Raw genomic sequence first — 12792 nt, forward strand, 5'->3', positions numbered from 1 at the left:
ATATTCAACTAGTTCAAGGATCCCCTGAGCTACCAATTTATCAAGCTCAGCCTCAACCTTGGCTTTAAGGGCAAATGGAAGCCTCCTGGGTTTCAACCTTATAGGGGGAACATTAGGGTCTAAGTTAAAAGAGATAGGCTTGCCCTTGTAATTACCTAAATTGTCATCAAATACATCAGCAAATTCAGTTAATAAAGTCTCAAAGTCAGTACTGCAGGGTACAGAGTTCACGCCAGAAATGGACAGTCCAAGGGGCTGGAACCATTCGAGACCCAGCAGCGTAGCAAGAGGCTTGGCAACCACCACGAGAGGAAGCTGTGCTTCAAATGACTTGAATTCAACACGGACGGAGGCGATTCCCAAGACGGGAATTAAGCTGCATTGATAGTCGCGTAGGCGGCAGGAAGAGGCTTGGAGTTGATCTTTGTAGATTGAGAATTGTTGCAGGAATGGCCAGGAAATTATTGACTTGATGGATCCAGAGTCTATTTCCATTCGGCAGGGTTTGCCTTCGATAAGAACAGTAATAAAGAGTTTGGGTGAACCGGTGTTTCGCTCTGAAGCGGATTGAATGATCCATTCATCATTAAACTCATCAGTGTTAACAGCAGAACAGTCATTACGAAAAGAGTGTGAAGGCTTGCTGAAACGTTTGCCAGGGTTCTTGTCGTTTAGACGAACTTGATCCTGTAAATTAGCGCGGCAAATTGCAGCAATGTGACCTAGGCGGCCACAACGCCTACACACAGCTTGTTTAAAGCGACAGGTCGAACGGAGGTGCTTGCCCCTGCAGCTCAGGCAGCCATCATTTAGTTTTTGGGCAGGCTCGCCTCTGAGGTAAAATTTTGATTGAATATGGCCAACTTGCTCAAAATCATCAGACATATCAACGTCCTGTTCTATTTGATTTACGGAGGAAGATAAAAACGGAGGAGTGGTCTCAGTGAATCTACTCTGAATCTGGGATGTAGATTTATTGGCCAGCTCAGCGGCTCTAGCCTCATCTACAGCTGTTTGTAATGTTAATTCAGGTTTAGCCAAGATCCGACGCTGTAGCCTAATATCCCTGACTCCGCATACAAATAGCTCTAGAGCTAATAGCTTTTAAAAAGGTGAATTCAGCTGGCTAGCGCACGCATGCACGCTGGCCAGCTGACACGGCAGCGCCTCGCGTGCCCTGACAAATGGCTCCGCGTGCCACTTGTGGCACGCGTGCCATAGGTTCGACATCACTGGTGTAGAGTCCTTTTTCTGCTGAGCTAAACAGCCAGGTTGATATCAGGACAGGTAGTCCTTTAGGTAGTCAGACCCCAAACCATTTAAGGGAGGGGCGTCAAACTCAATTTCATTCAGGGCCGCATCAGGACTGTGGTTGACCTTGGGGGGAGGGGCGGGTAGGGGGGTGGTTACTGGGTGGGTGTAGCCATCTTGGCTCCACTAACTGAGTGTGGCAGACTAGATGGCCCAGCTTGACTCAACTCCCCAAACTGCTGGCATGTTTCCTCTTTGCCTTGAGTAGACCAGGTCGAAGTAATGGAGCATGCCCAGTACAGTCATAGGTTGTGATAGTTGTAAAGTGGTTCACCCACTTGACTGACTGATCCAATTTTATGACCTTTTTTGCGGTAGTCATTAAGCCACTGTGGCAATCGTTAAGTGGACCAATTGTTCGCTAAGGGTCGGTTTTACCGAAAATGAGAAGTAAACACCGGTTTTCGGCAAAAGTAGCATAAAACAAGTCGTGTGATTGCAGGATGCTACAAATGATTGTAAATGTGGACCAGTGGACAAGTGCCTGACATGTGAGGGAGGGGGCAGCTGTTGGAACTTTAGAACTGGATCAGAACTAATCCCAGGGAGGTCCCTCATAACTTCAAACAGTTGCTAAATAACCAATTGTAGATTGAGGACTGTACAAAAATGCCAAATGTCTTGACATGGAATGATAGTTCATTTGTAGCAGGAGAGCAGTGAAAATCCACCTCTAGTATGTCTGTGGAAATTCTCAGTCATCAAGGTCATCGTTGTCTCAAAAGCACCTTTCACCTCTAGTAATATTTCGACTGTGCTGGTTTATTCCAGGTCAAGTTACATAGACAGAATTGGTCACACTGCTGAGGAGATTATTTGCTAAAGGGATGGTGCAATGAACTACAAAGCAGCTATAGCAAACATCATTTCATTAATCATTAACCTGTGAATTGGATGTTTCATACCAGTTCTCCTGGGAGCACATTGCTGCCCATTGACATCAGAAGGACGGCAAAGAGAAGGAGAAAGACCAGGAAAATTGGTTTAAAAACGAAACAGGAAACCCAAAGACTTTAAATTTTGATTTAATACACAGCAGGCATGTGGTTCTACCTGGCATTGGCAGTTTTGCTGTACTTTGTGATACGGTCCTATCGGGAAAGACAGCAGGTAGACAACCTGAGAGAGAAATATGTATTCATCACTGGCTGTGATTCTGGTTTTGGAAACCAGCTGGCTAGGCAACTGGATGCTCGGGGTCTGCGGGTGTTGGCTGCTTGTCTCACCCAAACGGGAGCACAGCAACTGGAGAGACTCACGTCGGATCGTTTGAAAACCACCCTGCTGGATGTCACCAGTACCGAGAGCATTGAGGCAGCGACTGTATGGGTAAAAGAATGTGTGGGGAACAAAGGTACAGTCAACAGCCTTCTCAATCTTCTGGAGCGGATTATAAATTGATTAGGAAATTCTCTTTATGAGATGAAATATCTCAGAAGGCTTATGATTAGGAAGATTTCCTTATGATATTATTTTTTTATATATATTTAAGCCTAGATCACGGGATTATGTAGCTAGTGCTGATTAAAACATTCTTTCAATGTGTTTTGGCTCTTAATTTAATGTTATTCAAGGAAGTTTCCCCTTAGACTAAGAAACACACATAGAAGATTTTTTGAGGACTCCCAGTTAAGTTAAAGATATTGACGTGAAGAAGAAAAATAAATGTACTTTTATATTGATTATCTACCCTCCCCAAACTCTGCTCAGCCAGGGCCACATTTTCAATCTCTTTCATGTGTAAACTTTTACATACTTGCTGTCTTTTCTTTGCAGGACTCTGGGGCTTGGTAAATAATGCCGGACTTGCAAAACCTTTGGGCCACAATGAATGGCTGACCATAGAGGATTATATGAAAGTGCTGAATGTCAATCTAATTGGACTGATGGATGTGACACTGCATATGTTGCCCTTGATGAAGAAGGCCAGGGGAAGAGTGGTCAACATGTCCAGCATTATGGGTCGACTGAGTGCCATGGGAGGTGGCTACTGTCTCTCCAAGCATGGAGTGGAGGCTTTCTCTGACAGTCTCAGGTAATCTCATGTGGCTTCAAACAGCAGATTTGAGCAGATCTCTGAGAAGGAGTAAATGTTTCCGCGTTCCTGGCCCAGATAGATGAGGAGGAAAGTGGAACTCAATCAAGGGCTTTGCTAGGGTTGGTCTATTATATCTGGTCTGATCTAGGAAAATGGGCTAAATTAGTAAACCGTTGAAGAAAAAAGTTTATCTTCTGAAAATCAATCTGGTTTGAAAAGAAAAGTTTAGCAATACAGTTCAGGGGTGGGTTTTGGCTGCCGGTACTGCTGGTTCTCTCAGGAATGCGCTGTGCGCCCACGCATGCAGTGCAACAGAAATTGCTCTGCGCATACGCAGAAGGCAAAAACAAGATGGCACCACCTATGGCGCCGCCAAGAGAACCAGTTTGTGGGCGTGGCAGGCCTGGGTCACTGCCAGTTCCAGCAACCCAGGCCACCAAGTTACTACAGGTTCGGCCGAACCAGTCCAAACCGGTAGGAACCCACCTCTGATACAGTTAGTGTATTTATTTCCTCATCTTTTGAACATATAATGTACCTTTCCTCCAGGAACTTAAACTGGCATATATAGTAGTACCCAGTTATCATCACCATAATAACTCTGTAACATAGGCAAGGCTGAGAAAAGTACAGTGGTATAGTACAGTGGTGATAAACCTATGGCGCACATGCCAGAGATGGTACGCAGAGCAAGGTGCAGGTGCATGCGCGCACGCCTCCCACTGGCCATCTGGTCTTTGGGTCTCTGCCATACATGCACTGGGACATGCATGCACCTGCACCTTGCAGTGTGAGCATGCGTGTGCACTTTGGGCACTCGGTGTCTAAAAGTTTCACCATCACTGGTATAGTAGGTGCCTTTAGTTCAGTACATGCATGCTGAAATAGAAGAATCTCTGCCATGAAATCCCATGCAGAGAGCAATAATTTATTAGTGTTCATTAATAATCGAGTGAAATAAAAGGTGGGTATTGCTTAAATGGCATAGGGAGCATTTCCATGGCAGGATCGATGTGGAAATGGTATTTTCTCACCAGATTGAAAATGATCAGATCAGAAAGAAGCAGCACTCCCAGGTAGTGACTCTGAACTGATCATGTCTTTCTAGGCGTGAGATGCGTCCATTTGGGGTGAAAATAGCCATAATCGAGCCAGGCTATTTCCGCACATCCATGACTGATATCCAAAGAAATCTTGAGGGCCTGGAGCAGCAATGGATGAAAGTTCCAGAGGAAATCAAAGAAAGCTATGGCCAGGCTTACTTCGATGCATGTGAGTCTTTATGTGGTTTGCAGGCTAATTGGGGGAATCTTACCAGGAGTCAGAAGTTGGGAGGGACTGTTGCTCAGCTTCAGTGGCATCCATCACACGGGTGATTGAAGGCCACACTTTTGTCACATGCATTGAAGTCCATTTTTTGGACCGCTTGGATGGGTGCCAGTCCTCAGTTGTATCAACACCTTTGTCCTTTTTTCTCTCCGGTTATGAAAAGAACTGTCTTGTCCACAGTATGGAAAGCAATTGGCACTGGGGTTCCTGATATAGGTGTGCATGTGGGGGAAGAAGCATGGGAATCCACCAATCACGGGCCATGTTCATTCAGATCCGTACAGAAACCCCAGCCATCATGGTGGCCAAAGTGAATGAACAAGTTGAAATCTGGAGGGGATTTTTTAAAAAGGCCTTAAATTCCAGATGCTTTATAAAGTCATGCAGTGAGGAAAATTCTTGTGGGCTATTTGATGAGGAAGTAAAGTGGCCTGGGACAGTCAGCTAAGAACGCCTTTGAATTTCTTGGTGTCCTAAGCCTTGACTCAAGGTATCAATTGGACCATTTATAGACTGGACTTTTCTCCTGGTCTGAAAGCCCTCTTCTAAAACACAATTCTGCTTTTCCATGCTGAGCTGTAATAACAGAGCTCATGGAGCTTACCCATGCTTTGGTTTTTGTAATAACTCTGGGGAGAGACTCACTTTCCCCATCTTAGAATCAGGGGTGGGCTGCTATCGGTTTGCCCAGGTTCAGGAGAACCCCTAGCTAATATTACGGCCGGTTCGAGAACCTCCAAATCCCACCCCTTCCACCTTGCCCCTCCCCTCCCAGGAGTCTCCAGGCGATCTGTTTTGGATGGGGGGTAAGTGCAGGGCCAGTGCGGAGGCTCAAGGAGGGGGGAAACGGGCCTCCTGGAAGTTCTGGAAGACCAGCAATGGGCCCATTTCCGGCCTCCGGAGGGCGTCCAAAGCCCGGGGGAGGAAGCTTTCACCCTCCCAGAGTTCGAGGAAAGCCTCAGGAGCCTGGCGAAGGCAAAAACACCCCCCATCCGCTATGGTGCAGGAGGCCGACTAGGCCATGCCCACACCCACCCAGCAACTGGGCAGAGAACCCGTTGCTGAAATTTTTGAAGCCTACCTCTGCTTAGAATCTTCTGAGAATCAGAGAAAGCTGTCCTTAAATTTAAAAGCTATCACTGTCTCTTTCCTTCATGTAATAATGAGAAGGCTCCTTTATTTATTTATATTCTCTCTGATATTTTGACCCCACATCTCCATACTGACTTCCTTTCTTTCCCTTCCCCTTGTGCCCTCTGTCTCTCTCTCTCTCTCAACAGTTTGCAAGGGGCTCAAAGACGATCTTGCAACTCGTTGCTGCACAGACCTCTACCTGGTGACTGACTGTATAGAGCATGCTTTGATATCCCAATACCCCCGCACACGCTATTCTGCTGGATGGGATTCTCGGTGGATCTTCATTCCTCTCTCTTACTTGCCCACTTTCATCGCAGATTTTGTGCTGACCCGATCTTGGCCTAAACCCGCTCAGGCTCTGTAAAAGGGACGGGGTGGAAAAGTTGGGAAGGAAGGAAGCCTATGAATCGAAGTTCCAACTGCAACTTTGGCAAACCCATGCAGTTAAAAGTATGCTGGTACCAGTCTTTGCCCATTGTAAGAGTGCTTCCAGACCAAGCTGAGAATATCTTCATGCAATTGTCGTTCTCACTTTCTTCATCCAAACTAGCCAAGGACAGAGAATGCTAGCTAATCATTGTTGGAAGTTTGTCTTTTAAACCTAGTCAGTCATTGATATTCTGCCTCTGAACTTCCAATGGTCCATGGATTAATGAATATCCTTTTATCCTTCCTTTGCAAAAATAGCAAATAACTTACTAGCGTCTTCCCTTATACAAATGTGCTACCCGTGGATTTCTACATGTGTGTCTTTGTGTATGTTTCCATCAGTGGTGGGATTCAAATCATTTAACAACCGGCTCTCTGCCTTCATGATTTCGTCCAACAACCAGTTTGCCAAACTGCTCAGAAAGTTAACAACCAGTTCTCCCAAAGTGGTGCAAACTGGCTAAATCCCACCACTGATTTACATTCTGGTAGCCTGATAATGAGAATGGCTGCAAGACAAGATAATTGTTAAAAAAGAATTAAAAAATACATTGAAAAGCCTCAAAATGCTTCAGTTTATAATTATGAAAATAGAAGAAACCACATCAAGACAGACTTTTAGCAAACCCCATGACAGTAGTTTAAATAAGTCGTATACAGGTAGCCCTCCATTTGTGACTGCAATTGAGCCCAATATTTTTGTTGTTAAGTGAGACAGTTGTTAAGTGAATTTTGCTCCATTTTACAGCCTTTCTTGCCACAGTTGTTAAGCGAATCACTGCAGTGGTTAGATTCGTAACATGTGAATAAGAGATAGCTGAGGTTTTAGTTGCTGCTTGGAATGAGCAAATGGCCTTGGATTGGGACACACCTATGCTATGTGGATCCCAGAGGGGCCACTCATTTTCAGAAAGACTACAAGAGATGAAGTAGCATAAGAGGTATCTATGGAGATGGTTGTCTCAAAGGTGCTTTTTTCAAGAGGCAACTGGACTTTCTGGTTTTTCTTCGAAGATGTTTCACTTCTCATCCAAGAAGCTTCTTCAGCTCTGTCTGGATGGTGGGGAATGGAAGGATTTACACTCCTTGTAGACAGCTGGTCATTTGCATTCTTTTAGAGAGTCATTAAGGCCTGTGTCATCAAGGTCACCTAAGAGGTACTTAGAGCACCATTGGAGGAAATAAAAGTGTTAACTAATTAAGCTCCCTGTTGGGAGAGCAAGTATGCAGAGAAGCGTAATGAGAGTGATATGGAATAACACGCACAAACCAGCATACAGAGACACTGAATAGTATAAAAATATAGTAGTTTACTATGTAGAAATATAGAGGTATTCAGAGAACGGTTAGCAGTCCAAGACATACATGGTTCAGTAATTCAGTTATCAATATTCTCAGTTTAACACACAAAGTAGCTAACAGTAGCAAGACCACAATACCTCAAAATACACCGATCAACGTCTAACAAAAACAGAGAGCTAACAGCCATTCTGGCTCCCTCTTATGGCTGCTTGAGGTAACAAACCAATTACATCTCTTAAGCATTTAAAGTAACAGTAAAGTAATCATAGCTTATATACATTGCCAAGCCAAGCCTAGGGTTACATCCCTAACAAAAAGAGTGAGTCTGACCAAGCACAGGTGGAGAACTTATATTAAAGACTAAAAGGTATAGGTTCCCCTCGCATATATGTGATAGTCGTTCCCAACTCTAAGGGGCAGTGCTCATCTCCATTTCAAAGCCGAAGAGCCAGCACTGTCCGAAGACATCTCCATGGTCATGTGGTCGGCATGACTAAACGCTGAAGGTGCACGGAAGGCTGTTACCTTCCCACCAAAAGTGGTTCCTATTTTTCTACTTGCATTTTTATGTGCTTTCAAACTGCTAGGTTGGCAGAAGCTGGGACAGGCTCTGTTATGTGGCACTAGGGATTTGAACCACCAAGCTGGTGACCTTTCTGATTGACAAGCTCAGCATCTTAGCTGCTGAGCTACTGCATCTATTAAGGCTGCCTACTGATAATAAGGGTGGCATGGTGGAATCTTTAGCTGAAGTGAGGGGAGGTGAAGAGAGGCCTGAATTTAGAGCCCTTGCACAGCAAAAGGAGTGCAGCTCTTATCTCCCCCAGAGTCCCTGAAGTCCTAAGTCTCTTCCTAAGAGAATGAATCAGTCTAGTGAGAGCCTTGCACGTAGGCATTGCAGCAATTTAAAAAGTCCATTTCATCAACTACGGTATGGCCTTGGTTTCTTGTGCCTGAGAGGTGACGAAACATACTTATTGCATCCACTGACAACTGCCTGACCATCCTATTTCAGGAGACTTACCCCTTCTAAATAAGAAAACGTCATGGAAACCTTTGCAGGCTGTTCTGAGGATTTATGCAAAGCATCTGTCAAATATTGGCTCAGATCTTCTCAGTGTTACACTCAGGTTGTGCTGAGCATTTCTACGATCCTTTGACATTGTCCCGGTGGAGGAAGAGAAGGAGAAGGAGGAGAAGGGGAAGGGGAAGGGAAAGAGGAAGGGGAAGGGGAAGGGGAAGGGAGGAAGGAAATTGCTTTTGAGAAGTGGGCAGGGGAGTGGAGAAAAAAAGGGTGTGTGTGTCCTTATAATAACTCAAGAGCAGGTTAAAAACGGGGTGGGGGAGATTGACAGGAAAGCAGCCGCAGCTCCAAAACGGTGTGTGTGTGTGTGTGTGTGTGCACTCGCACGCTTGACCCAGTAGCTTGGCTACTAGAATCTGATTGACTGACATCACAGCGGCTGAACTCTGATGACAAGAAAACCAGAAAGAAAGAAAAAAGAGAAGGGGGGGGGGAAAAGTTGGGAATCATTTTAAAGTAATCCAGCAGCTGCTGAAACCTACCTTTCCAGCCAGCTAGCCGGCCAGTCAGCCAGCCAGCCAGCCAGCCACACCCACTTCCATGGCCAGTCCAAAAGTTCCCCCCATCCAAACCAATGAATGAAACACAATTAAACATTAAGATTTCTTTTAAACCCACAGAAGGGCTTTGCGTGTTGGTGTGTGTCTGTCTGGAAAAGTAGGTGACAGATTCAGCCACTCTCTTCATCTCCCACCCAGAGGTTGACTGCTGCCAGTTTGGACTGGTTCAGCCGAACCGGTAGTTCCGAGCACCATCTGGCCCCACCCATCTGCCCTGACACTATCTGGTCCTAGATATCTCACTTTCCAGCTTGCTCAATCTGCCCTACAGCTCAGCTGATTAGCATGCTTCACCTGTTCTACTAACCATGGCTGACCTAGCAGGTGTACAAGAAGCCTCCCCCATCGGAAACACCTGGTTTTAAGTGTTGCATGCAAGTGCGGAAGGCGTGAGAAGCATGCTTGTGTGCACGCTCACATTTTCAGTGAACCAGGGATGTGCGGTCAGGGGAGGCAAGGGAGGCAGAGCCTCACCTCTCTTCATGAAATAATAGTATATAATATTATATACTATATATATATATAATATTATGATATTATATACATCCGTCCGGCCGCGCCCGGGAGCTGCGGAGGCAGAAATGTCGGCGCTCCTGGATGACGAAGCCACGAGAGAGACTGGGGAACAAGAACCTTCCTGCATCTGCTGGACTTGCGCAAAGTCCAGCAGAGGCAGGAAGGTTCTCGTTGTTCCCCAGTCGCTTTCGAGGACTGCAGAGCGCGAGCCGGCGGAGCACGCTCAGGAAGGCGGGGAATGGGATCACGTGTGCTGGAGGCTGAGGCAGCCTCCGCCTCCAGCACACGTGGTCCCATTCCCCGCCTTCCTGATGACGTCACCAGCCTCACCAGCAGTAAACCTCACCGCACGTCACTGCAGTGAACCAATTTTCAAGTACCGGTATGTGTAGTATTTCCATAGACTTTTAACTGGGGAATAAGCAATGATTGTAGAAAACATATTGTGAGAGTGAAGAGGAATGAAATGAACCCTTTTAGAGAGGTCAATGATTGCTAAAATCACAATTTGTCTCTTGGTGCCTGGTAGGTGTTTCTTCTGTCAAGCTGGAATGGAAACCAATAAAGAGCCAATTCTCAGAATGATAAAGGCTTAGGTAATCATGAATTATAAAAACCATAAGACTCATATGAACTATGAATCTTTGGCAAGCTTCAGTTAGTTTTATAATCTCTATTTCTCATTTCTATTTTGCACTGTGGACATTTCATTGCTTTTCCCAGCTTTTGTATACCATAATCTTGCTACAATCACCACGTACAATATTAATTACTTTTTAAAAAACACAGCCGGAATAATCCTGCTTTCATCATGATGTTGGTCTGTAATATCAGTTTCAGCGTACAGATGGTACTCGACCCCAAAACCACGGATGATCTCACCCAGCGGCTTCATATATGTGTTGAACAGGAGAGGCGAGAGGACCGACCCTTGCGGCACCCCACAAGTGAGCGGCCTCACGGTCGACCTCTGCCCCCCCGTCAGCACACATTGCGCTCGGCCAGAGAGGTAGGAGGAGAACCACCACAAAACGGTACCCCTCACCCCCAACTGCTCTAGATGGCGCAATAGGATACCATGGTCGATGGTATCAAAAGCAGCCGAGAGATCTAACAGGACCAGGATGGAGGAGCAACCCCCATCCCTGGCCCTCCAGAGATCATCCACCAACGCGACCAAAGCCGTCTCCATGCTGTGACCAGGCCGGAAACTGGACTGGCCCGGGTCTAGATAATCAATTTCATCCAAGTGGCGTGGGAACTGTTGTGCCACCACACTCTCTACAACCTTCGCCAAAAAACAAAGGTTGGAGACAGGACGGTAGTTAGCTAATATGGCTGGATCCAGGGAAGGCTTCTTGAGTAGGGGCCTCACCACCGCCTCTTTTAAGTCGGCTGGCAAGAACCCTTCTCTCAAGGAGGCATTGACTAACTCCTGGAGCCAGCCTCATGTGACCTCCCAGGATGCCAGTACAAGCCAGGAGGGACACGGGTCCAGTAAACATGTGGTGGTTCGCAGTCGCCCACGCAACTTGTCCATATCTTCGGCAGCAACAGAGTCAAACTCCTCCCAAGATGGTCCCTCAAGACTCGCCTCTGGCGTCCCTCCTAGACCACTGCAGGGGACCCACTCACTGCGGATCTTATCGATGCGAGAAAAAATATTGTTCCAAGTGTTAGGTTGGGTTAAAAGGGGTGACTACGTGACACCGGGGGTCCTGAATTCCAACCTTATATGAATCGCAGGTTGGAATTACCGGATCTAAAGGGCTGTTTGTTGTGGGGACAGTTTCCCTTTAAGGCAAACTATGTTAGTTACCTTGCATAACACCCATCCCGGGGTGGTGAGGATGAAAGTCCTAGCTAGAAGCTATTTATGGTGGCTGAAAATTGAAGATGCGATTGGTAAGTGTGTGGCCACCTCTGACCAGTGCCAAGCAGTTCGAGCAGCTCCACCAAAGGCTCCTCCCCGGAAATTGGAGATCCCACATCCTCGTGGGCCCGCATTCATATAGATTTTGCAAGCCTATTTCACGGTAAAACATTTTAGTGGTGGCTGATGCTTTCTCAAAGTGGTTGAAAATAGTTATGATGTCTTCAACCACCTCTGACGCTGTTAGCAAGGTTTTAAAAAAATATACTTGCCATCCATGGGTTGTCGGACCTTATGGTCTCCGATAATGAATGCCATTTTACTTCCATGGGTTTGAAGGGTTCCTGGCAACCCTGGGCATACACCATACACCACACATTTCCCCATTCCACCTGGTCAGCAATGGTCTGGCGGAGTGAATGGTCCGAACAGTGAAGGAGTCTTTAGCTAAATTGGGCCCAGGAAATTGGCAGGACAGGATAGATCAATTCTTGCTAATGCAGCATTCCATACCTTGTCCTTGCACTAATAAGAGCCCTGCAGAGTTGCCTTTAGGTTAAGGACAGTGCTTGATTGGTTACATCCCAATTTTTCCCCAGACAAACCATTTGATTTTATGAGGGGACGGAGGAGTTTCGCTCTAGGGGAACTAATTTACGCCAGGAAATTTGTGGGACAACTGTTGTGACTGCCTGGCAAGGTTGTAAGAATAACTGGAACCTGTTCTTACAGGGTGGAATTGTCGGATGGATGGATGTGGAAGCGCCACATCGACCATTTAAGGAGACCAGGAACACCAGCAGCTCCTCAGCAGGATGAGCAGAGAACATTGGAGACCCAGGCACCTGATGCGACTCCAGAGGATGACTGGTGCCCTACACGGGAGGTGATGGAGTAGACGATGACGAAGTGAATAGAGACTTATCTTTTGATGCAGGTCCGGTTGCAGAGGGGTTGCAGTTGCAGGACAAGGATGGTCGTCGAGATGAGTCTACACATCAAGAGATTCCAATGGCGGGTCAGACTCCGGCGGAGTTGGGGTTGCAGGCTGAGGGGCCTAACAGGGATGATTCCCCACAGCAACAGTTTCCAGGTCCAGACGTGCACATAAGCGGAGTGGAACTGCGGGCGGAGAGGAGTGTAGAGTATTGCGATCTCAATTGGTTGCCTGTGAGGCGGCAGTAATGCCTGCCTCTGATTGGTCAGTCACAGT

General features: G+C 46.5%; 1 protein-coding gene across 1 annotated transcript; it reads left to right on the forward strand.

Moving 5' to 3' along the window:
- The first annotated feature begins 2270 nt into the window (after nucleotides 1-2270).
- Nucleotides 2271-6811, forward strand: LOC309382909 (17-beta-hydroxysteroid dehydrogenase type 6-like). The gene is made up of 4 exons (XM_081934872.1): nucleotides 2271-2665; nucleotides 3088-3346; nucleotides 4458-4621; nucleotides 5959-6811. The coding sequence occupies exons 1-4, from the start codon at nucleotides 2353-2355 to the stop codon at nucleotides 6177-6179; spliced, it is 957 nt and encodes a 318-aa protein (XP_081790998.1). The 5' UTR covers nucleotides 2271-2352; the 3' UTR covers nucleotides 6180-6811.
- Nucleotides 6812-12792: the final 5981 nt, after the last annotated feature.

This window comes from Natrix helvetica (genome assembly GCF_964273705.1).
Source record: "Natrix helvetica genome assembly, chromosome: 1".
Classification (NCBI taxonomy): Eukaryota; Metazoa; Chordata; class Lepidosauria; order Squamata; family Natricidae; genus Natrix; species Natrix helvetica.